This window comes from Micropterus salmoides, unplaced genomic scaffold (genome assembly GCF_014851395.1).
Source record: "Micropterus salmoides isolate LMB-PRFRI ecotype aquatic unplaced genomic scaffold, ASM1485139v1 Ms_hic_scaffold_21, whole genome shotgun sequence".
Classification (NCBI taxonomy): domain Eukaryota; kingdom Metazoa; phylum Chordata; class Actinopteri; order Centrarchiformes; family Centrarchidae; genus Micropterus; species Micropterus salmoides.
In genome coordinates, this window is record NW_024041262.1 from 11,692,020 (window position 1) to 11,718,205 (window position 26,186).

Genomic DNA, 26,186 nt, shown 5'->3' on the forward strand with positions numbered 1-26,186 from the left:
GCTTTTTCAAGAGCAGTTCCGGATATGTGTAAATTTTAGAAACGAGCCTAATAAGCATGCTGAAAGTGATGTTCATTCTACATTATTTCCTTAAAGAGTCACCACTCTGTTCAAATATCAGTTGATTATTATTACTTAACTAATTAATTAACTAATTATACTAGTTGATTAATCGATTAGTCAATGAACAGAAAAATAATTGGCAACTATTTAACCGTTTCAGTCATTTTTCAAGCATAATTAGTGAAAAAAATGCTACAGTCTCAGGGTCAAATGGCAGGATTTGTTGCTTCTTTTTGCGTTATATGATATACAATATAAATCTGACAAAAAAAATCTGAAAACGAACCATTAATCTTAAAAAGAAATTAGCAGATTAATGGATAATGAAAAGAATCGTTAGTTACAGCACTAGTTATGTGCGTCCAGCGATGTGCTTTCAGAGTAACAGAAACACCAAACTTGAGACTCAATGTTTAGCACTAAAAATAAATGTACTGCATTTTCAGATCATAGCCCTACCTACTGTTATATTGACTGAAGTCTAGAACTGTGACAAGTACCTGTGCATCATTTGTGACTGCCAGACAGGAGATCTCCTCGCTGTGGCCCTGCAAATGTCTCTGACTTCCTGTATGAAGGTACTCCACCACCACCACACAGCCACATGAGTATGCAAACAAACCTGCAACAGAAATCGATCACTGGATAGGGCAAAACAATAACCACTCCCTCTTTTTTAAAACAGCTGACAGTGGACAGTGTCCAAGCTATAGTTCATATCTTTATTTAATCTTAATTAGAATAAGACACAGACAAGAAGCTGTTTAAATCATATTTCACTGCTCACAATAATACAGCACTTGGATTTGACAGCCAGCATTTAACTGTTCCCAAAAAATATTTTGTTTTACTTTTAATTTGAGTATATTATGATAACCTTGGTCAGGGCTCCACACCATATTGCCACGCCCGTTGCCATTATAGCCAATCACTGCTTTCAGCTTTATGCCCTCTTCTCCTGGTTGGGGAGCCACGGCAGCCTGGATCAGAGAAAACATTAAGACGGGCCAGCAAACTAACTAATCTCACACTCACTGAACTGATACAGTCGATCATTATACAACATGCTCTTTTTACCTGATCAAGAGTGGAGCTCTTGAAACGAGGGATAAAGTGCCTGTAACAATCAGGGCGTACTGGCTTCTTCCCTTTCAACTCAACTAAATGACAAAATAAATTATTAATAAAAATATACATTTCAAAAAAAAGAAAGGATACAAAAAAGGAGAAAGTAACAAAAGTAAGTCAGTTCACTGTTAATGCCAAACAATACACTGGCGCACTTACCAGCATCCATATGACTGGTATTCAGAGGAGATGGGTTGACCAGCTCTGTGACCTTAAGGAAGGAAACAGCAGGCCGGCGGTCAGAGGAAGGACGTGAACCAGTGGTTGGGACTGGAACAGCTGGGACGGTTGTGGTGTCATCACAAATAGACAAGGAGCCCAAAACTGCAGGCGGGAAACCGGAGAGAAATAAACCTAATCATCATGTCCCTGCATCAATTGAAAACCTCTGTTATAGCCATTAGCAACAGATAAATTCCTCATACTACTGCAAGTAAATCTTGATGTTGCTAACCCAACTACTACTACTACTTTGAGAACAGCTGAGATATTTGCTACTCAAATCAGTGATTTAAAATCAGTGTTAAAATAATTGTGTCCCTGTATTTTAAAGAGAGGTTCCTGATAAATATGTACCCAAATCTGAAACATTTCATTTAGGAGCATTACAAAGCTGTGTCTGAATATAAAATAAACGAGCATAGTGACTGCTGACACACTGCAAGCATGCAATTAACAAGTCCACAAGAAATCCATTTATTTTCTACTGGCCTGACTAACCAAGTAAACTCCACCAACATGTGGATAATCAGCAAGCCTCTTGGCCATTAACAGCTGTCAAAAGCAATCTTCAGCTTCAATTAGACAGCCAGTATTATGTTTTATATTTATACATACAGTAGGTACAAATGCTATCATCTAATCATATTTTATTCTAACTTTCCTGTAGGGCTGCACGATTTGGAGAAAAATTCATATTGCGATTATTGTGGACAATATTGCTATTTGCGGTAGCAATTCAATTATATTGGAACACATGGTACTATGAGTCTACTTGCTTGATTATCAAGGAAAATGCACAGAATATTGACATTTTGAAATGTCTTTTTTGAACAAAGTTAAACAATAAACAATATTTTTAACAGGAACTAATAAAGCAGAACCAAGGGAGCGTGTTGCTCTACGGAGGAGGCAGCTAGAAGGAGCAAACATTGGCATACTGGCATCCTGACTCTGGATGGATGCCAGTATGCCTGGATGGATAAATCTACATCTGTTCATTACAGAGACTCCATCCACAACCTGGAGGAGGAACTAGTATACAGTGTATTAGGATAATATTATATGGCGCTGGCTCATCCTGCCTGGGGTCAGAAAGACATTAAATAAAGAGGATTATGTTCATTTAATAGTATAATGTTAGTATAATAATAATAGCATATAATAATTAATATATCCATCATAATTTCATATAATAGTATTGCCTACTATGTTACCACTAGCTGAATATTAAATCCATTACAGCTGTTTAATTTTGGTGGGGTTTTATTTATTCATTAAATCCTTGAGCAAGAAAGAGGCTCTACATTGGTCTCTAATTTGTTAATGCTAAGAACAAACTTGTCAATAATCATATTGTTCATCATTTGAATATTTGCTGTTTAACGTCCCACCCATCCAGGTTGTGACTGGTCAGTTAACGAAAAGTGAAACTTACAGGCACGTCGACTTTATGAAAAGTTGAACAACAAAAATAAACCGATAAATAGCGTTAAAACGTTAAATGGCCAGCGAGCCAAACCAAAACATTCCTAATCTTCTCCCTGTTTTCTTCTGTCTTACTGCTTCAGCTGTCAACGACGTCTCTCTGTCTCTGTCACAGAGCGACTGGTGCTCCGGTGGAGAGTCCAACTATGTTTTGAACAATAGCGGCGGGGCAGGGAGGGGGCTTAAGGCAGGTTGTTGTCTTAAAATTTACTTGCACACAGCTCATAAATCATTTTTCTGATTGCACATAGTCCTCTATGTTTGTAGAGCCACATGCAAGAGCTCGGTGTGGGCGGGGATAATGAGCAGACTGCAGCGCACAGCGAGTGTCACACACTCTGTTTTATTAAATCGCACACTTTTTGCGGTAATGTAATCATACATGAGGACATCGAGATTGCGATTAGATTAATTGTGCAGCCCTACTTTCCTGCTGTAAATCCATATAAGTTGGCAGGTGCACTCATTGTAGAGGCAAATACTTTAGACTTTAGCAAGAGATGCAACACCCAAGCAGTCCAGAAAAATCAATTAAAACCCTGCAGAGCACACTGTTCCTCCTCTAATTCAATGGGAAATCGAATGGTATGTTTTTTTTGCAATCATTTATTTTGAATGCTGAGGGAGCATGGATTTCTCTTTCTTGCACTGCCCAAAACTACAACTCTGTCAATACATTGCCATTGTCTAAAGTCTACTCACTAATGAACAGACAAGTCAATCATGCATTAAGAGAAATGTCTAGGGAGAGGCATTTCAACACATTTCAAAGATTTTGACATTGCAAGGAATATAAGGTGTAAGCCTATAATATAATTTATATGTGTAAATCTACTTTTATTAGCTACTGAAATTGCGTGAACTAGTTAGGTCACTGCTAAGTTATGAACACAAAGGTAGATTTGTGTAAATACATCATATTTTTCTTATCAGCTACAAATGTGTGTGCAAAAGATGTTCAGTTTTGACAGCTTATGGATAGTAATAAATAGGAATTGCTGGTTAGTCATTTAAAATTGAAATAGAGAACTCACCCCCCTGGTCAACTTGGTCAAGGGTGCTGACATCCAGTCGTGGTGGTGGTGAGGAGGGGAGAGGCGCTGTCTGTCGAGGCATCCCAGTGGACAACTGAACTCGACTCACTTCAGCTCCTGGTTGAACTGTTAGATTAGTTTAGAGAAAAAAATTTAATCACGTACATCTTCTGTTATTATAGCATAACTAAGAACTCTTAATCTAGTTACCTGATCGAGGAGTTGAGATGTGGCTTACTCTGAGAGGTGAACTGTGAGTGAAGACAGAGTGTATCGGACATTTACCAATAAAACACAAAAACACACACATTAACACCAAAGATCCAAACATACAACAGGGATTATTACCGGTTATCAGTCAAAGAGTCAACAGGATGTGCCAGGAAGTCCCAGAGGAATATGGCATCTCCAACTGAGACAACACCCAGCTGGTCAGGGGTGAAGCTCACCTGGCGGATGGCCTGACTGTGGCCTATGAACATCTGATAGAGAGAAACACCTGTTTCAGTTACTACTGACACACATAATACTATCAAGGAAGGTAACATACTTTCTATGATAATGATGACTGCAACATTTTACCTCATAACTGTGCAATTGTAATTGCTCTTAAGATTTTACTGTGTAAAATTACCTGACTTTTTAATGGCATAATCACAGAATACACTAAAAGATGTACATTCAATAGTAAAATAACTTTTATCTTAAATTAGTTGATTAATGGATTAGTTTTAGTTGTTTTCAGCTCCTTAAATGTAGACATTTGTTTGTTTTGGGCTTTGGACTGTAAATCAGACCAAGAAATTGTTTGACCAACAAATGGATAAACTGGCACTTCGTCTAAAAAATATCAGAAAACAACCCATTACAATTTTCCAAACTACTAAATCAATTCAGAGAGAAAATAATCTGCAGATTAATTGTTAATAAAAATGTTTGTTGGTTGCCTGCCCACTGTACTTATTTGTTTTCACAAGCTGTTAACTGACAGGTTGAAATCTGTGTTAAAAGTACTTTTACATTGCATTCAGTGCTTATTTGAATTGTACTTTTAAAATAAATAAATCAGCAACAGGAACTTTCTGTAGTTAATATTCCATGCAATAGTATTAATCTAAAAAGTATTCATTCTCTTACCTGCGAGTTAATATTGAGCTGCATGTTATAATCCCACACTTTTACAGCATTGTGTCCTGCTGTCAGCAGGTATCGACTGTCCTCACTCACAGCCAGGGACGAGCACTGGTGTTTCTGCACCTTAGACACCTGTCAGGAGGACAGAAATCCAGTCAGAAACAAACATACACAGACAAAATATACATATCAAAACTCGTACTCCTGTTAGTGTTTCTATTTACAGACTTATTTTCCACATTTTTCTACCCGTGAGCTTCTTGTTTAGGGTTGGGCTGATAGACGACGCCATCGTCTCTCTCCCCATCTGCTCCATTTTCTTCATCAGCAGTATGTTTTATAAAGTCACCTAAAAGACTGAGAACTCGCCTTTTTTCCATATATTTCCACCCCCGGTCCCTTATCACGGCAGCAGGCGAGCCGCACGTCTGCTTATTAATGACGCAGACTATCAAACAACTGAAACCAACATTTGCACCCTGTGTGTTCAATGCTGCTTTACCTGGTCCGTACGTAAAATATCCACCGCGACTTGTACCGTAAGTTAATAGTCTGCCATTTGTTTTTACCGAGTGAAGTCTGTGCGAGAACACATGCACATAAGACGACTGCTGACCCCCACGCGCGCGCACCCTATGATTCATTGTAGACATTGTCCGATGGAAATTTTGTAGACATCGCCCAACCCTATTCTTGTTATGCAGTGCTATCTGGCTCCTGATTTTAGCTCAACTAAACAACGATGTTCCAACAGTTCTTAAAACCCAACTACTTTTTCCTCCAAATACAACTATATGCCGTGTATACACTGAACAAAATTATAAACGCAACACTTTTGTTTTTGCCCCCATTCATCTTGAGCTGAACTCAAAGATCTAAGACTTTCTCTATGTAACAGATAACAGATCCTTGCAACATGGGTCTGTGCATTATCATGCTGCAACATGAGGGAATGGTCGTGGATGAATGGCACAACAATGGTCCTCAAGATCTCATCACGGTATCTCCGTGCATTCAAAATGCCATCAATAAAATGCATCTGTGTTTGTTGTCCATAACACATGCCTGTCTATTCCATAACCCCACCACCACGGGTCACTCGATTCACAACATTGACATCAGCAAACCACTCACCCACATGACACCATACTCGCGGTCTGCCATCTGCCCTGTACAGTGAAAACCAGGATTCATCCGTGAAGAGAACACCTCTCCAAAGCGCCAGACGCCATCGAATGTGGGCATTTACCCACTCAAGTCGGTTACGATGACGATCTGCAGTCAGGTCGAGACCCCAATGAGGACGACGAGCATGCAGATGAGCTTCCCTGAGACGGTTCCTGACAGTTTGTGCAGAAATTCTTTGGTTATGCAAACCGATTGTTGCAGCAGCTGACCGGGTGGCTGGTCTCAGACGATATTGGAGGTGAAGATGCTGGATGTGGAGGTCCTGGTCTGGTGTGGTTACACTTGGGTGATGTGTGATGGAACTGCACAGTTTTTTGAGTGGCCTTTTGAGTGTGCCTGAGGCTGGCAAAGGTGTGCCTGCCTCAGGCAGGTGGATGTGAGGTGGATGGATTATCTCGGCAAAGGAGAAGTGCTCACTAACACAGATTTTGACAGATTTGAGAACAATATTTGAGAGAAATAGGCCTTTTGTCTACATAGAGAAAGTCTTAGATCTTTGAGTTCAGCTCATGATGAATGGGGACAAAAACAAGTGTTTATAATTTTGATCAGTGTATATGTATTTGACCTTTTAGAACAGACTATATACACACACTAACTTAGAAAGTACCTAAATTATAACCTACACTTTAAGATTTCGATTGTCAAGTAAACTATTTATTCTTTCATATTTTTCTTTTTAAAGGGATGTGATAGTAACAGAATAAGCAGGTTATAGACTCAGCATGTAAGTACTGACAGAAATGTATGTCTCTTTCTACGTCTCAAGTGAATGCTCGTCCTTGGACCCTCTCAACAAGTCATTTATAGATTCTTCTACTACTTAACATGATCAGCTAATGTGTTAAAGTTCAGCAGCGTTACCTCTCGGAGCAGACGACCTGTCTTGGTGCTAACCCACAGGATCTTGTTAGCAGATGTGGCAACCAACAAGTGTTCAGTGGAGGCCGGAGAGAAGCAGACCTTTAGCGCAGAATCAAGACGGGGGCTCTCTACGTCCAAAATACTGACATCTACATGGAGCAACTAGACAGAGATGGAAAGGATCAGTGTGGATACACACAGTAAGACATAAATACCAGAACAACATCACTACCAAAGCTCAGGCGACATGATGAATATATTAAGTGGGCAGAATGGGATTATTATAAACATTTACGTTCAGCTTAAGAACACCTTCTGATGGTATATGATTTTGGGAAAAACTCCAAAAAGAGAATTCCACATAACCAGTTAATATACCTGATCAACGTGACAAATGGCACGATGCCGAAAGGTGACAGTGCGCACAATACCTCATCCAATGACCGGGCGTCAGCGATGGTGACAATGTACTCCGATGGACCAACAAAAGCCAGACAGCGGCTGTCACTGCTCACAGTCAAGGCGTCTGGAGCGCGCTCAGTGCCTCGGGCCACCACATTACCTAGCCAATCAGGGACAAACAACATTGATGTTGAACGTGGCTGCATGATATGTTAGCTTGTGTCTGCAATTTGAACCAGTAAGTTATTGAGTAATAACTAATAATACACAATAAGTAAGTGCAGGCATTATCTTAGTGTTGTTAATTGCATGGAATCTATTTAATGGAATAGCTAGCAAATAAAATTAATGTATGAATGTTTATGTGATTAAGCTGATTTAAGTTCACATTTCAATGATAAATGTAACATATGACGTACTGAAATTAACTTGGGTGTGTCTGTGCACTGGTTTGTGCTTATGTCTACATACACACAACTCTGATCGCACTGTGGTCTTCCTCAGAGGCGTCGTAAAGTGCCAGAGAGCCCTGGGAGTCGGCACTGTACATGAACTCCCCATCTGGAGAGAAGGCAAGACCCACCACTTCACCTCTGTGCTGCCTAAATATATATACATAAAACACAAACAATCATACATACAGAAAAACAAGAACACAATGGTAGTTTAGATGGTAAATTAGAATTTTTTACCATGTATATGTGTAGCAACACATCATAAATGCACCGTATTGTGTCTCTACCAGCTGGCCCATAACTGAGACTGGCCGAGGTGGAATCGATTGTATCCAGCTGTATTTTTTAGTAATTATACACACCTTGACATATGATATTATAGCATGTAGTAACTGCGCCCAACGCATACTTTTGGTATCCAAAAAAAGAACGGCAGCAGGTGGTGGAGCTGGAGCTTACACATTAGTTTAGACTTACTTGTGTTCAGCCAGCAGCTTGGCACTGGATATGTCAAAGACTCTGACGATGCCGGAGCTGAAGCCACAAGAGAAGACCTGCTCGCTGGGATGGAAGGCCACTGAGCTGGGGCTGTCCTCTGACACAAAATCATACAACTAAGCACAAGAAAACAACATTTAGTTCAACAGTAAACACACAAGTGGTAAAACAATGGTAACGGACACACATTTCTGACTTGCTCCAAGTATAATGAAAGAGGCTTTAATCATCAAGCACAAATCTGAATTGTCTGACAACTATCTCTACCTTTCTAAAGCACAGATCAGTTTGACAACGACCAAAAACAGAGCCTTGAATGACCTTGCTTGGACAGAGAAAGAACAATGGACAAAAAACTACATAGAGTGTTTATGTTTTTGTACAGTGAAATTGTGTACATAGATTTGAGCCTTTTGAATCCAAAAATTCAAACAGTGCCTCTTAGATGAAATAATCCATCCATCCAGCCATCCATCCATCCATCGTCAGCCGCTTATCCTGCATACAGGTCGCGGTGTAGATGAAATAATGACACGATATAAAGAGGTAGTAATAGTTGCTAAAAACATGTAAATGTGGTGTTGATTGACCTGATGCAAGGAATCCATATTCCAAATGCGCACTGTGCCATCGGAGGAGGCTGTTGTGAGATGTCGACGAATGCCATCCACACTGAAACCGAGCACAGTGTCTGTATGTGACCTCATCAGTGTGTTGTAACCACGGCTGCTCACGTCAAGGAAACCCAGGTTACCAGTAGAGGTGCCTGCCAGGACCTGAAGGCTGTCTGATGAGACTGACACAAGGCTCACAGGTCCCTCGTGCTCTGGAAAACAATGTGCCAGAGTGAGTCTCCATTAGTGGTGCACTGGATATGAATGTTAGTACACAAATGCGATAGGCTTGGGCAAGCACACCGGCTTGCCCCGTCTCTATCCCCCTCTGTCTGCTCCAATTTGTCCATCAGCAGTATGTTTTATAAAGTTGCCTAAAAGACACAGAACTTGTCTTTTTTCCGTATATTTCCACCCGCAATCTGTTTTGCTTTGCCTGGTCCTTGTGATTTGTAACGTAGTAAGTTTTTTACTGAGTGAAGTTTAAGTGAACGTAAGACGACCGCTACATAGGGACGTGTGACACTACTGGACTGGAATATTCCAACATGGTGTGAAACTAATTTCCAGTTCGCTGGCTGTTGTTAAACTGAGTGTATTGGCACTGTTAACAGTGCAGGACAGATGCAACCTGATAAAATGACCCCCTGCAAACTAGAAAAAGACTATTTAAATATACATGAACTAAAGATTATATCACTGCCTTTGGAGCGGAACTCAGCTCGTTTGTTTGCTGAATGTTATGCCATAGCCTACTGTGCCTACCAGCCTCGAGGAAGACGGCAGAAAAATCAAGTGGCCAGAGCCGCAGGAAGCCATCTTCAGAGCCTGTGGCGCAGAATGATGAGGACACACTGATGCTGTTGATAGCAATACCTGGACCTGGAACACGCGCGCGCACACACACACACACACACACACACACACACACACATACCATAACAAAGTTTCCCCTATACACAACCCTTGCTGTAAACTACTAAATAACATTTTGACAAGTTTGATTCAGACACACCTGTGTAAAAAGTCCATTTGTCTCTGCGGGTTGCATGCTGCTGCTGTACAGGCAACAGCCTCCTGACATTTCTGATAACAACTCTGCTGTAGTCAATTTCAAAGATATAGCCACTCCGACTGCTGGCAAATCTGTGCAAACACAATCACAGAGGAAAAAATGTAAGCCCTTAATAATATAATGTTTTCTGTGGATTTGGATTAGATTATTTTCTTCCACTGCAACATAAACCTGTATGGTTTAATGACTGGTTTGCTCACTCACAGTGTTCGATCATCAAGGTGCCAATTGGACGAGTTTCCCTCCTCAAAGGCAACATCAGTGAAGTCCATAGAATGGTATTCACCCAGGTTGACTGGACAGGAGCGCAGGGACCCATTCCGCACTCGCCACAGGCGAATGTTGTCACGACCACATGACACCATCCTGAAACCAGCAGACTCACAGATTAACCCATAGACTCACGGGTTCTAATTTACTGGCTGGATGATGCTTATTTATTTCTGGTTTCTGGAGCTGCAACCTTTTCCCCTCTCCCACTCTCACATCAAGGTGTTTGACACCTTCCTGCACTAAAAGTACCAAAGACACAGAAGGTGAGTGAGAGAGTGGACTGATATCTGTCCAGACACGTCTGCAAGATTAACACAACTCTTGTTGTAGAAGTTGTGAAAATAAATGTCTATCTTATATTAGCTACAGACCTAACAAGAAGTAATGTGTGGCTCATTGGCAACACTGTCAAAATTGTTTGATAATTTAATAAAATAGAGCAATTGCACCAATTTCATCAACATTTACTCGACAGACATATGCACAAAAATGTTCCAATATGCAAACATGGACTGTTGACTAAGACATAATCAAATATACAGATAAAAATACAAACACCGAGAATAGAGGGTACCTTGTATCATCAAAGAAGGCAACCTTTATGGTGTGGATATCGACATCTGTGTGTGCTTTGGCTAAGATGGTCACCTCTCCACCTTTACTAACGTTCAGAGTGTTCCACACCACCACCATCTATGAACGTTGGAAATAGGACGACAAACAGAGACAGTCAGCTCGCAGGTTTGCGGAGTCATAGACTAATAAGGGGAGCAATTTATAGCGTGTCGTTTGAAATTATATCAGTCAAAATAATGATATGAGGTGCTGCTTGGCATTTTTTCGTCTAGCTCTCTCCACAGTGCAGCTGGTGCTAATTGTCTTCAGACACAAATTAGAAACTAAGGCCTTGAATTTTCATGTGGGGAAATCTGCATGTGTGGCACTTACTGTTTTACTGTGGCTGTCTTTACCCACTCCACAGAGAATACCGCCTCCGTATGAGAAACTTCAAAATGGAAAAAGAACATAAAAGACAAAAATAGTGAGCAAACATTGTAGTAGGGCTGCAACTAACGATTACTTTCAATGTAAATGAACCTGTGGATTATTTTCTCGATTAATCAATCAGTTGTTTGGTCTAAGAAATATTCAGTTTATTGTCAAAGTGGAGCAAAGAAACCAGAAATATTCACATTTAAGAAGCTGGAATCAGAGAATTTGTCTTAAAAAATTACTCATTCCAAATAATTGATTATCAAAATAGATGGCGATTAATTTAATAGATGACAACTAATCCATTAATCATTGCAACTCTAAAGCTTAGTTAGACCTCAATGATTATGTAAGATAACTGTATGTACGGGAATGCATATGTATCTGAAGTTCGTTACCTGAGAGAAGATATTGAATGAGCGTGAACCCTGACCATTGCCAGGCAGTTTCCTTTGTTGTAGTTCCATACTCGAACTACACCGTGGCCAGTTTGTGCTGAGGCCAGCAGTGTTGTGTTTCCATTAAAAGCCAGTGCAGATACCTACAAAGAAAACACATGGACAGATGTTCATTTAAATTCCAGAATGAATACACATACAAATTCTCTCTTTATTGAATGCAACTGCAATACAAGGCCGGGCACTAGGTGAACCCTACACGTTAGAAGAGATTCTGCTGCGGAGGTAGAGCAACACATCACAGCTCATTTACCTTATCAGTGTGACCGATGAAGAATCTCTGCTGGTTAGAGGATATCTTCATAGAAACGATAATTGCGTGACACGGATACACCACTGCATCACCTGCTTTGGTCCACAGGGCCTATAATGGAATACAGTTCAGTTCAGCTGATAGACTGCAATCAGTCATTGGTGTAGTGAATTTTATTCTCCAACTGAGCATACACATTTAGTAGTGGCTCCTCCAAAGCCGATGATTCGATTGAGCCTGAGAATTGGGTCTGGAAGCAGTTTCTAATAAGCAGAGCAGAAAAATTAAAAAGGCAAAGATTTGTAGTAAGCTTAATAAATTCATGTCTCTGCAGCTGGATTAAATTCAGTGTCCACTGTTGTCATATCTTACCTGCTGCCTGGTTTCTTTGGACGATGTTAGATGGACAGGATGTGGGACAGGAGTGCAAATGAACTGAGGATATAACAAGATCAACAGTTTTTCCAATATCAAGGACATGAATTGTGCTGAACATGATGTACAAAAAGAGAGAGGAATGTGGAATATAATTGACCCTTCACTAAGCCACGCCACCCTTAGTTACTGTTGCTAAGTCCAAAAAACTGCCTGCGCTGCCACTGTCTAGAACTGCAGTCCCCGGAGAAATATTGTCAAATGTGCTGGAAAAAGCTCAGAAAGAAGCAGACAGTTTTGCAGTTGCATTATACATCTGAATGGTGTATTCAGGCTGTCAAACTGACTCAAACGGACGTGAAAAAAAATGTAAGATAGAAGCTAAAACCTACCGATCACACAGTACAAGTGAACCACCACATCCCCCGACGATTGAGACAAAAGACAACGATATTAAGGATCAACAGTGTTCCTGTACATCATATTACAATCATTAAAAAGCAGAACAGTAGGACGTTACATTCAGTAGGAAGTTAGCTAACTACATTACATTAGGAACGATCCACAGCCAACATTTTTCTGGATTTATTTTAGGTTTTGGAAAGTGAATAAATCGTACTTATCAGCCTCTCTGGGTAGCGACTGTAACTATTACAAGTGCCCCAGGAACAGTGTTTGACCATATCTTAGAAAAATACAGCCAAAAAAAGACTCTTTTTACATTAGAGTCAATGGAGCGCATCCATGAAAGTGTCGGACCTCAGTTAGAGCCAGTCCTATACTGTGCTGTGATTGGCCAGAGTATTTGGGCATGGCTTAGCGAAGGGTCAATTGGTTTTCTTATGCTTTCAAGTTTGGCTGAATGTGCATTACAGTCAAAATGAAACTTCACCTCTTCTTCACTTTCTTCTCCATGCACGTACACGTGAAATCCCCCTTCATCACTTTCACAGGGTGGCCTGGATGTGAGCTCATGTGAACTGGAGCATGCTGACTCCTGCTGATGATGGTGATCATTATTCCAAAGCCTGTCATCCTTCTGATGAGTGGAAACTAAACCCAGCTCGGGTATATTGGTCACCACGGGGGTTTGATTTCTCGGGAGCTGAGGGGACAGAAGTAGAAAACAACAAAAAAAATTAATGAATTAATGAATTAATTAATCAATAGCAGCCCCCTAGAAAACTCAAGGATCAAGCGAAACAATCTGCTACTCTTTTTTTTAAATTAAAGCGGATTGGAATCACAGAAAGTTGAAACATGATTTAAAAGGTACTAAATGTTATCAGTCTTACTGATTTTGGAGTGGTAATCTGCTGGATGAGGGACACACGGTCCTGAACTGGTTTGCTGAGGTTGACACAGCGAGCCTTCTCTCTAATAGGGCTTCTTGGATTGGAGACACATCCTGGTCAAGAAGGGATATGAAAGTCAGGCATCTACAATACCTTGAAGTACATAGGCTAAAAGAAAATGTGTCTGAACAGAACAGCTCTAAACCCACGTATTTGTCTTTAAATAGGGATTATTTAAAGCTCCAATGGAACTAACTTCATTTACTTTGATGAATAAATAACAAAACAATTTAACAAAAAAAGAGCAGAATAAAATAAATGATACAATATGTGTGGGGTACAGAAATTCCTTTTTTAGAATAAATGACTTACTAGCCTCATGCCTGGGACTGCCTTTTTGAATGGAGTCAAATGGTAACTTTGTTCCTTCTGAGGGAAACCTGTTAGGGTAACATAGTTACACAAATGGGGATTAAAAACAACAACAAAACACTACCAAACATTATGACCCCAGAAATTAGAAAAAGTAGTTCAGGGTAGATTGTGCTTGTAGCATAATTCCAGTGATGTACATCATGTACCCAGGTGAGGTTATTGTACCTGATGTAATCATAGAGCTCGTGCCAGGAGCCTCCCTTGGGCACAGGAAATGACATGTCTCTGGGCATAGGACCTGTTCCCTGAGAAGAGGCCAGACCCATCAGCTTGGCTTCACTGAAGGAAACTCCTATTGAAAGATAAAATTGCACAAGTAGATGAGAAAAGTAAAGATGTCATAAATACACAAAGAGGACACTGTGTAGTCTATTCAGAAATCTGAAGGAGTCTGATTAGGCCTGACACAGAATGATAGATATGTGAAGAACATATTTCTCCTAATAAAGGATTTTAAGTGCTTTCAACATATTCTCAGTATACAATGTATTTTAACAAGCTACCAAAGGTCCCTGAATTGAGTGGTTTGAATAAGCAATGGTTTAAGATTAATAGCGCTCCAATAATTAAGCCATTTTCAAGTCTGTGATAGACCGAAGTTATCGAAGTGCCCTTTAAAAAAAGAGCACTAGTAAACTTTTGCATTTCTCTTATTATTCACCTCAGTAGAAAACCACCAGTGGTATTCACACATAGACATGAAGTGTACATATATAATGTATACTGTACAGCCATAGTTTTAGACAGAAAGTAGACTTAGTTGGCTGAGTCTAACCTGGATCTAGCAGAAGGTCACTAGTAAACATGTTTTTCACTGTCATGTTGGCACAAAGCTTGATGCTCTTCACGTGACTGTAGCAGCGGTTGAGGTAGACCGATACGGTGTACTGCAGATCCAGCATCAGACAAGTCCAACGCACTGAAATGGGAGCTGGACCCACCAAACCTGGACCACAAAACATAAATCATGCACAATTATTTACATTATACTCAAGAAAAAGTCAGTGAACTATCAAAACAAATGCACACGAACAACGGCTCATCTTCACATAATTATGGATGCTTGTGCATGCAGGTGTTTTACCATGTCTTGCGGATTTGGCTGTGCTTTCATAGACTGAATCCTTTGCAGCTCCGCACAGGAAAGGAAACTGAAGCCAGGTAGCTGTGGACTTGAACTCTTTGAACATGTTGGAAAAGGAAATACGGACCACCTGGCCCTCCTACACATCACAGCACAAAGAGGAAGAGGGAAATAAAATGTCTTCCTTAAAAAAACAAAACTATATTAACCAATCATGTACCACATGTACACCATACCATGTTTGTACATATTTTTGAAATGTCAAAGAATTACAAAAAATGTTAAAAAAGGCAGAGCTGTGGATTAGTCTCCTGATGGACTTTCAAAATAAACACCAGTCACATAAAAAAAGCATAGATATATCAATATTCTTGATTTCATCACACATATGCCCAGGATTATCCAGTAAAAATAAGGTTGGATACCTCAGCAGAAACATCCAGGTGAACCACAAAGTATTTGCCAGGGGTAGGTCTGAAGAGAAGGTAGAAGTAGCGCCCTGTCAGCCCCAGAGACTGATTGCTGTTTTTGGGTACCAGGATATAGCTGTTGGCAGGAACAGGACCCCTGATCTGGAACACTGAGCACTTCAGTGTCTTGTTCTGGGGAAGTTCATGGAAAGCCGACATAAAATAATCAGTAATAAGTAAGTAATAGTTTCAATAATAAGTTTGGTCTGGATACTTATAGTTGAAAAGTGATACTCCACCCAAAATCAATAACCCTGCCAAAGCTCGTTCAGGTGGACTAAGACAAAAGCTGTTTATTTAGCATATATGTTATTTAACATATTACTGTTTGGACATACTAAGCCTACAGATGGAGGGCAGAGAAGAGGATTATCTTGAAGGATTGGTTTGAGTCTTAAGTCTTTATGGAGGGTTTGTTACTATTTTCCTGAATGGAATCTGGTCACTGTTGAAATCCTTTTTCAATCAAAGCTGCCGTACAACACACCTCCAAACTTTTAACAGCCAGCTTACCAGCCTACAGCGGTATTTAATATTCAAAATACAGTTTGGGAATAAAGTAAAACTTTAAATACCACAATTATAGTAGTATGAAGTTACCGTGTATGTTGACACATCTCCCTCTTTTGCCGACCTTTTCCAGTCTTCAACTCTGACATGTTTAAATATGTTGACATAAGGATGCTGCCAACCTGCATAGTCCAAAACAGGGTTCAGCAAACTTCACGGTTAATAACATTAACTGTTGCTGTATAATTTGACGTAACGTTATCAATAAAAGTTAGTTTATTTTACCTTTGGATGCCATTGAAGCCGAATATCACAAATGGGAAATCAACCTGTTGACCAACTTGTTAAAACTCGAGCAGCTAACCTAAGTGTACATTTAGATATGTTAGCTGTTAGCAAACAGACAGCTGAATCACAGAAGAAAGCTCCTTCTCCGTTTCCCGGAGGTCAAAACGACAAAACATATTGCTTCACATCATTATGAGCTGCGAGAGCATTTCCAGTTCTCCCGGGTACCAAATAAACACTAGTTTTGATTTGACATCAAGAGCTTAGTTATATCCTTCCCGCTCCAGCCTCCGCCGTTGCCAACGACAGCACGACGCTCATGACGTCTGTGCGTTGCTTTCCCTGGCGCTTCTGGGTAATGAAGTTCACAGAGCAAAAGGAATACCAAAGAAACTGTGGCATATGAGAGGAAAAAGCTATAAATTACTACCCAAGATATGTTGTAAAGAAGACACTGCATACAGTTCTGGTGTAGATTAACTATTTTTGTGACTTTCTGTTGACTACACTGTTTTGTTTACTAGCCGACTTCCTGTGATTGCCCATCCTGCATATCCTTCCATTACACAATAAAAAAGTCAATACAAGCAAATATCCTTATAATTTTTCTTATTTACATAAATAAGTCTTAAATTATCACATTCACATATTCATAATGTTACAACTTTTTTTTACATATTCGCAAAAACATGTGAATGCAAGACTGTGTTCAGTCTGAATCTATATTTGCAACATTTGGGAGTAACTCTACAGGGTCTTGAAGATGAATGAGGAAGGACACCTGCATTGCCACAGATGATTGTCCATTGTCATCCTGATCTCTGCGCTGCAGGCTGTTGTCTTTATTCACCACTGATGGACAGCGCGGCAAAGACTCATTGGGCTGTGAGGAGGTTGGCTGAACTTGACGTCTAAGATTCTGTGAACTCTCAAGAGTGGGTGAACCATCAGGCATTGCCCTCGTCGTCGTGGCGGAGGATCTGTTGCACTCTGGCACTGTGGCGATGGAGAAAGTTTCTACCCGAGAGTCAAGCACGGCTAGTCATTGTCCACAGCATACAGTCTCACTCTCTATCCTCCAGCTGCGTAATTTCCTCTTCAGCTCTGTCCTCACCTGCACCCAGAGTGGAGGTGAGCCATTTCAGAATGAGAATGACACATTTGATTCTTGAAAATTATTTGGAAACTAAAACTATTATTCACCATAGTTTTGACTGTAGTGACTGCCAAGCAAGCAGCTAGCAAAGCTACAGCAAATTTAAAATTTAAAAATGGATGACTTAACAATACATTCTGTCTTTTTTATTAAGTCATCCTTACATGATCTGTCTGCAGTTCCCACCTGACAACTCTAAATGGGTTTCTTCAGAAAATGAATATAGATCATCCCATCACCAGGATTATTAACAATATAATATGGTTTAAGCCACTATTTATACCTTTACATCTATGTAGCTTCATGTTTGTTATCTCTCAGATACTGTGACTGGGACATATGGCTAATCAATACCTTCTAGGGTAAAATGAAATGATAATATGAGATGAAACAACAAACCTCTTTATTGGCATAGCAATAGAGCACAGCCACCAGAAAGCCCTGCAGGGAGAATCCTGTTTAATTTAAGCAACGTGTATTATATTTACTATACCACATTACATGTTTAGACAGTTACATTGTCAGACATATCAGCAATAGCAAGCAATAAATCCAATTGAACCTACCTGAAATGAATTGAGAAAAAGGGTGAAGAAAACCTTAACGTAGCGCAGAATGCCTGTTGTTTGCTCATCTGTAGCAAAGATGAACACAATCTCATGAATCCCAAAGAGAGGGATGAGGGTAAGGGTTGCCTTGGCAAGCCTAACAGGACAAATAAAAGGGCAGAGCAATTTGTCATAGAACCATACAAATAGGTTTTTGTCAACATTAATTTTTCTGATTTTTGTTCCTCATCCTACTAAAATCCATCACTGCTTTTCTGTGCCAGACACATGGCCTTGGCTTGAAAAAAAATTGACAGAAAAGTCAAACAAATCTAATTTATCATCACTGAAAATATGCTGAGACAACTTGCCGAAGTTTGTAATCAGGATATCCACTCTGGTTGCGGTCTCGTAATTTGGAAAGTATGACCTTCAGGATCTTTATGAAAATTAGAAAGTTGATCTGTTGATCAGAAAATCTTATTATTAATTGTAGTATCATGCGAAAACCCCCCAAACATAATGCCATATATTACACGGAGGAGTCCAAAATGTCAGATGATGACACATGCGTGAATCAGCCTTACTAGTGAAGCAAAAAGAATTGGGAAACGAATGATCCACCAGTAGTTCATGTTCTCATTGACAGCCCAACACCTGAGAGGAAAAGGCAGATGTTACTATTTCTCCACTGCCTAAACTGGATCTGTCGGGGTAGGGGTCTACACATGAAGTGCTCACACACACTTACTCTTTGTTTTCTTTCAATAACTTCATCACGACCCAGGGAGCCACAAATACAAGTGGAGTTCCTAGGACAAAGTCAGTAAAGACTGCAAGGTTAACTGCTTCGGGTGCAACTAAACAACTAAACAGGTGGGTGCTGTGTAAATGTTTCCATGGCATCCTACAGTGCTGTCAGATCAGCTGATTTGATGTGCAGCTGGCGCACTAGAAAGGGACAGAGGCGTGACAGTGTGAAACTTTCTACTGTTGCAATGGGCCTGCTTTTCAAATGTGAGCTGTTTTGTATCTCACTGTGTTGAGGTGCTCTTTCGAAAAAAGGGGAAAAACCCCTCCATAGATGCATGTTCATTTGGACACACAGGTAGAAAGAGATAGAACTTACCCCAGCCAAGACAGATGTAAGGTAAGTATTTGTTGTTATCGATGAACACTGAGGCAATAAGCACAGAGTACAAATGAATAGCCTCTCCAAAGAACCAATAGTGATTGGCCAGGACACAGTACTGCATCATCACCTGTGCTATCCTGCAGCCAATGGCAGCCTAGAGGAAACGGTCATTAAAAAAATCACATATTACATAAGGCTTATGTTTAAACCTGCCTCATTAAAGTATCTGAATGTGTTAGCCTCCTCTATGTTATATACTTTTTAGTGGTGATCTACAACAAATACACAACAGTAAACCATCATCAGTACATTTCAAGACCTACCTGGTGACTGAGCATCTCTCTCACATCGGTCTGTTTGATGATTTCTCGTCCCCAGTGGCGTTCCAGCATGGTGTCCTTAACAATGACAGATACAGCTCGCAGGATGAGGGACAGGAAGAGGTTAGCATGAATGAGGTTCCTGGTGCAATGCAGTTTCCTGTCAGGGGACACAAAAGTACCAACATTTTTGACTTTAAATGTGTATTTTTTTTGTGGCTTTCTTATTTTCTCATCTTGGCCGGTTGTTATATGTCCTGTAAAGGCACATAATCTGCACATAATTTTTCTTAGATTTCTTTTGTATATTGCCATTGTTTGATCACCCTTTAATCATTCCACTTTTCTGTTTCATCACTGTGCATACTAAAAGTACAATTAGCCCCATGCAACAGTAAAACTGAGATCTGCTGATTCCGTTCAATATCTGATTACATAATCCCATCTTCTGTATCTGAATTAGTACTTAATGAATGATATGATATGAATGCTGAAGATCTTGACAATTATGGGGTATTTTATTTGATTTTAAAAATGCAGCGTGTTATCTTGCCTTATCTATTTGTCAAAGAGGGGGGACAGAGGAAAGAAATCAAGCAGACTCTTTACTATCATCTTTTGAGCAGCTTCATGAGGTATGTTTGACACACTGGTGACTAATACGACAAAAGAAAAAAAAGACAGCACATCTGTTAGACAGCTTACCTTAAGCTCAGGAGAATGACAAGAGCTGTTATGAGCGCAAAGAGGGACAAGGAATATCCGACAGTGTAAAACATCCTAAAGCTCACCATCAGTTGTTTGATCCACAGCTATAAAAGACAAATCCACACCATTCATTATTATGAAGTCAGAACTCATAAATTACTTCGCCAATATAACCTCAGATGACTGACTCTAAAAATAAGACAAGAGCTAAAGTATGACAATCTCAAGAATGTAACATTTGCAAATAACTGATTCTGGGATTACCAGATGATTGTGGTTCAGATAGTGGAAGGAGGTGAGAGTTGAAATTCATAAACCCATCAGAAATCTCCCGTTAACACGCTCACAATCTTTCCACCATGAAGCCTTGAATGTCTAGTCATATTCTGATGTCAAACGCTGACATCAGAAAGTACTTTAGCTGCTAAAAGCTCAACTATGTCCACCAGCTAGATGCTCATTTTGTCTTTCACATAACATGTAGTCATGTGATCCATTGTTGTTATAAGAATATTAATTATACCTGCTGAAGACTGATTTTTTCAAATTGGCTTTTGGTTTTATTGTCACTGACATGCTTTTAATATATATTTGACTTTTATTTCGTATTTAGGAATGAATTGTTTTTTTCATTTTTTGCAGCTCCAAAGAACTTAAAAAAATTTACAATTCTATTAATAAATCCCTATACACCATGTCTCCATTTTATCATGATGACAATTTTCAGCTTTTTATTTGATCATTTTTTACACCTTTTCCCCAATTTGGGAATAAAAAGTTTGCCCTGTTGTCATAGCTCTGATATTTGTCTAATGTCTCCTTCAAAACTTGCAACAAAGAATTAATTCTTGCACTTCTTTTACAGTTGACAAATGCTTCTAATTGGCATTCAAACAATCACAGTTTCAACAGCGCTTGAACGCTAAACAAAATAAACTACCTCACTAGAGAATATACGTAATACAAACGTTTGAGCAGCAAGAAGTGCTCACGGGTGCAACAAATAAACCCCTGAGCTGGAGACATTTTGGTCTCCTTACCTCCTGTGATGTGACTTCTTTTTCCTCTTCACACTGAGTCTTGTCTCTCCACACCTGCCCGCTGTTCTCTCTCTCCCAGAGGCCGTCAGAGCCACACCGCCGACGCACAACACCCTGGGAAACTAGAGGAGAAACAGTACTTGAGTCCTTACCCCCTTATTCCTAATAAGAGTTACAGTGGGTTGAAGCCAATTACAGTATTTATTGGGCGGACAAAAATTAATTAGCCTAGACATGTTATCATTCTAGCATAAAGGGAGAAGAAAGTAGAGTACAAAACCCTTTTTACACTTATTTTTTGTTTAAACTAACAAGAGGTAACATTTTAATCACTGAGCTTCAGAGGTGCTGGTAAGTGGATTTTGTTACGTGTGGATAGTCTCCTATTTTTATTTTTGTGCTAAGCTAAGCTAACTGTCGCCTGACTGTAACTTCTTATTGAATGGAGAGATCTGAGAGTATTATCAAACTTCACAACTAACTCTTGGCAAGAAAGTGAGCATATTTCATGTCTTTAATGTCCAACTATTCATTTAAGTGACCCCCTATACAATACATGCTTTCCTTTACTATAAATGTAAAATTTTGGAAGCATACTCAAATGGAAACTGATAGTTAGTTCTGTCAAAGATAGACTCAAAAGTTTGATTTACCTTTGTCATACCATGGCAGGTAGAAAGGGCATGAGATATTGACCCCAGAGTCGGCAGGAGTATCTGGCCAGCAGGCGTATCTGTCAAATGTCCGGTTGCAGAACAAGCCCACTGCAATGGCAAAAAAAATGAAAAGATTTCTGTTCCTTAACACAAAAAACACAGATGATCATTTTAGGAGCATATCGATCTCTTTCCTTTCCTTTCCTTTCCCACCTCTTGCCATATCGCCTTTTGCACGATGAATCAATACTAAATTAATCTATTGTCTCCATACCTTGAAGGGGTGGCTCATTCTCTATCATTTTGACACAGTCTTCTTTATACTGGACCCACTTCCGATAAGTCTCCTCTAAGACTTTCCCGCTGGCCATCTCAAACTGTAAGGACATTTCCCAAAAAATACTTTAGACGTCGAACATTTCATTAAGTCGTCTTGGAAGACATTTCTGAAGATAGAAATGAGAAAGAGTTGTGGAGTTGGGTTACTTTACATTCATCCAAGAAAAATGATTAATATTGGATTTTACCAAAACTAACCTTTGGCAATCTAAGGAACAGCAAGCAGATCAAAGCAATAATGTCTTGTGTCCTGTTCATCACTGCGGACTTGTCCTTCCTTACTGGAAAGACTGAGAGGAGGAAAGAGAACAAAACAATTTCAGCTGCTGACATAAGTGTTGAGTATGGATTTGGAGCTCAGCCAATCATTCAAGGACTTCCAAAAGTCTGGATTGTGTCATCATTGTTGTTTCTACATCTGTGAGGGTCTGCTGTGATGAAACTACAATCACGCTGCTGCAAATAATTGTGGGACAGCATTCTCTCCTTTCCTTTAGTAAAGGATGGTCCAGTGTACCCTATGCCCTTTAAGAAAGGAAGCAATTAAGCACCTTAGCGATTAGAAAATTCAGCCCTCTCTTATAGCTGCCACTTAGATACTGTCACTCAGTTAGGGACCTTCCTAAGCAAAAAAGACTATTCAACTGCTACCATGAACTGCATGGTGACTTTGAAGCGCTTTTGACTAGTCAGTCCACATCTTAAACTCAGACTTAAGTTGAGCACAGAGAAATGTGTTTGTTGTTTTTCTTAGAAGTCACATGACCTGTCTCTCTTATAATGTGTTTTTTTCAATATCAGACACATGAAAGTCCCATGCAGTTAATATAATACAGTTAATACAATGCCTCAGTCTTAAATCATAAAGAAAAAGGAAACAACACTGTTAAGCAGAACAAGAAAATCCTGGTTGAGCATCTATAGCATGATTCTGAATTTTTTTCAAATCAATGACCCCTAAACTGACACAATTTAGACCATGGACCCACATTTGATAAGATTGTGTCCCCATTGTGTAACTTATGGATGGAATAATAGTGAAAATAAACTAATTCCGTTTTTGCTGGGACCCCCTGGATCCTCTTCAAGGACCCCTGGGGACAGTTTATCTCAAAGCACTACCTTACTGATGGCGCATTGCAGTTCTGCGCTTATTTCACCTACTTTAAAACAGCATTGGAAGTATTGTAGCAGAGACATCCCTTACATTCTGCACAAGAGAGGCTATAACCCTAACCTTTTAAAGATAATATAAATATAAAATATAATATAAATAGATACTAAAACATAGATGACATTAAAGAAAACATATTTTTCCAATGGCTATCATCTACATATGGACAGTACAGAAATAAATAAAAACAACGTTGTTAATAAATTTTTCTTACTTACAGAATGTTGATGACATTTCCCATAAAATGTAAAGTGTGTTTTGGTTAAAACCCCCTTCATTTTGGGACATCTTCTGCACAAAAGAGCTCTAGTAAAATACTTCTGAAAACGAAACTTGAGCGTGTCACTTACAGATAGAAAGGAGAAAGCTGCTCTCAGAGATGCGGTGTGGAGATGTCGCGTCCTGCGCGTCGCTGTATGACTGACGGACTAAACCTGCACAGAGCAGTTTGTCCTTGATGCTCACCGTTAGCTCCATTGATGTTTATCATTACTGTCCGATGTTGAGTAACATCATAAGTAAAAAAGCAACTCCTCGTTACAGACTTCATAACGTAACTTATTGTTGTCCTCTAAATACAATAGTAAGTGGTGCGTTTTTGCTCTCTTTGCATAACGATTAGATGCCATGAGGGTCACAACAGCTTTTCTCAAGTTATTTTTCATTTGTCTTCTTTGCATTCAAGCACAGTCGGGAAAAAAACTGCTTCTAAATGCACGACCTGCTTTAGAGGAGCAAAAGAAGGCAGCAACACATAGGCTACACTTTATGATTGTGAGGGGTTATGGCCATCCACGCCACAATCAACCACAGCCTTTTTTTATTTGATGGCTTTTTCGATTCTCAGGCTATCAGATCAAGTGTCCTGCCGAAAAGAGACGGTCGTGCCGAAAATCGGACGGCAATCAATCAGTTATTGACTGAACGGTTATTTCTTCCTCAAAATGACTAGATTTCATTCAAAAGAGTTATATTTGACATATTACAACCCGCCTAGTAGGGGAGAGCAGGGTATGTTGTCACACTTTTCACACTGTCTAACATTTACTGGGCACCTTCACAATGGTACAAATGTCATACCAAATGACAGAATGGAGTCTTGGGCAGAAGTTTTGTATTCATCACATCTTCATATCTTATCTCATTATGGAGCTGTAGACTGTTGAATAGAGAGTGTGCACTTGTGACAATTTGCCCCATCAGCAGGTAAGTTGTCACACTGCATTGGGTAAGTTGTCACACTGGATTATCAAACAGTGAGAAAGTGAATATTGATTTCAAATTGTAACCAGAACTACAAATGTAATCAATCATCAATCAAGCCTAGAGAATTTGGAAAATAAATCATTTAAATCAAAACACAAATGTTGGCAGAGCACACATGTATAACTTCTTAACTAAACAGATACACACTAATGTAACTAATTTTGCATTTCTGTATTTCTGTACAACGTACATATGTATCTGACAAATCATACATGTGTTTAGAGTCACAGTTCTGGCACACAGAAATTGCCTTTGCCTGAGGTGCAAACATCGCAGGCCCATTTGTTGCATTTCACACACTTAAACCATGTCTTCTTTGGAATACTGTATGAAAATGGCTCCACATAGATGAGGCCAAAAGAGATTTCAGCCGCTTATGTCAAAATCCTTAGCTGTAATTCTGATTGATTTGTTCTTTTACTTCACCTGCCTACCTACCTCCACCTACTCTATTTAATATTATGTCAGGTGGTGTACTGCCATTCTCTGTCTTCTGTTGATAATTTCCTTCCTTCCTTCAAAAACACATTCCTCTTTGCAATTACAAATAAATTACAAGCGTATTTGTCTACTTCCCTTGTTGCCTAACTAAATTAATAACTGGATCATGTAGTGTGTGTGTGTGTGTGTTTGTATCTACTAACATACTACATGCCTATGGTATAAGAACGTGTATACTCTGCCATGAATTCAGTCTTATCCAGGCATATGGCTGCTGCTGTAAACTACAGTGTATAATATTCTATATACAGAATCATTTAATACTGATGTCAGAGGTAATTACACAATTTCATCATTTTTGAGCATGTTCTATGTGTTTATTTGTACTGGGGCAAGAAATCACATGTGACGACTCGCCCCAAAGTCATTGAGACAACTTGCCCCAAACTGACGTGTGCTAATGTCAGCTAAATCTCAAGGTTAGCTTAACATAGCACTTCAGCTGAAGTATCAAAAGACACGTTATTGTCTCCTCTACTTTGTGCAAAGTTATTATTTTGAACATTCATACCTAATAAGGTTGGAATACATAAAATGTAAAGTGCTAATATTTTACTTTTGAAGCAAAAAAATAATAAAATTGTGGTCACCTTAGATTAGAGTGACCGTGACCACATGTAAACAGGAAGTTGAACATAGAAAAATAAGTCACACAAAATGGCTATTTGATTTTTGACATAGAGCCTCTAGTGTTGGATTTATGAGCAGTGTGACAACTTACATATGAGACAACTTACCCCGCTCTCC

At 39.5% G+C, this 26,186-nt stretch overlaps 2 protein-coding genes across 2 annotated transcripts in view; both read right to left on the minus strand.

Moving 5' to 3' along the window:
* Positions 1-16,902, minus strand: part of wdr90 (WD repeat domain 90) — a 28,120-nt gene extending 11,218 nt beyond the window's left edge. The window contains exons 1-31 of the mRNA XM_038735935.1: positions 16,594-16,902; positions 16,399-16,490; positions 15,754-15,930; positions 15,329-15,467; positions 15,020-15,190; positions 14,410-14,536; positions 14,182-14,249; positions 13,810-13,922; positions 13,407-13,619; positions 12,512-12,574; positions 12,334-12,402; positions 12,140-12,250; positions 11,827-11,969; positions 11,384-11,441; positions 11,010-11,128; positions 10,367-10,528; positions 10,103-10,233; positions 9,853-9,969; positions 9,064-9,299; positions 8,453-8,589; positions 7,992-8,122; positions 7,550-7,680; positions 7,119-7,280; positions 5,070-5,198; positions 4,281-4,414; positions 4,143-4,183; positions 3,933-4,058; positions 1,351-1,515; positions 1,141-1,223; positions 941-1,043; positions 564-685 (exon numbers count right to left, since the gene is read on the minus strand). Of these exons, the coding sequence (XP_038591863.1) occupies positions 564-685; positions 941-1,043; positions 1,141-1,223; positions 1,351-1,515; positions 3,933-4,058; positions 4,143-4,183; positions 4,281-4,414; positions 5,070-5,198; positions 7,119-7,280; positions 7,550-7,680; positions 7,992-8,122; positions 8,453-8,589; positions 9,064-9,299; positions 9,853-9,969; positions 10,103-10,233; positions 10,367-10,528; positions 11,010-11,128; positions 11,384-11,441; positions 11,827-11,969; positions 12,140-12,250; positions 12,334-12,402; positions 12,512-12,574; positions 13,407-13,619; positions 13,810-13,922; positions 14,182-14,249; positions 14,410-14,536; positions 15,020-15,190; positions 15,329-15,467; positions 15,754-15,930; positions 16,399-16,490; positions 16,594-16,606 (3,786 nt within the window). The 5' untranslated portion in view covers positions 16,607-16,902. The remainder of the gene's footprint in view (positions 1-563; positions 686-940; positions 1,044-1,140; positions 1,224-1,350; positions 1,516-3,932; positions 4,059-4,142; positions 4,184-4,280; positions 4,415-5,069; positions 5,199-7,118; positions 7,281-7,549; positions 7,681-7,991; positions 8,123-8,452; positions 8,590-9,063; positions 9,300-9,852; positions 9,970-10,102; positions 10,234-10,366; positions 10,529-11,009; positions 11,129-11,383; positions 11,442-11,826; positions 11,970-12,139; positions 12,251-12,333; positions 12,403-12,511; positions 12,575-13,406; positions 13,620-13,809; positions 13,923-14,181; positions 14,250-14,409; positions 14,537-15,019; positions 15,191-15,328; positions 15,468-15,753; positions 15,931-16,398; positions 16,491-16,593) is intronic.
* Positions 16,903-17,159: 257 nt separating this feature from the next.
* Positions 17,160-22,550, minus strand: LOC119916310 (glucagon receptor-like). The gene is made up of 12 exons (XM_038736281.1): positions 22,434-22,550; positions 22,157-22,267; positions 21,504-21,625; positions 20,461-20,567; positions 19,759-19,915; positions 19,430-19,589; positions 19,052-19,112; positions 18,888-18,957; positions 18,672-18,763; positions 18,319-18,457; positions 18,152-18,193; positions 17,160-17,710 (listed from the first exon to the last, which is right to left on the minus strand). Exons 1-12 carry the CDS (start codon positions 22,546-22,548, stop codon positions 17,639-17,641), a joined length of 1,248 nt encoding a protein of 415 aa, XP_038592209.1. The 5' UTR covers positions 22,549-22,550; the 3' UTR covers positions 17,160-17,638.
* Positions 22,551-26,186: the final 3,636 nt, after the last annotated feature.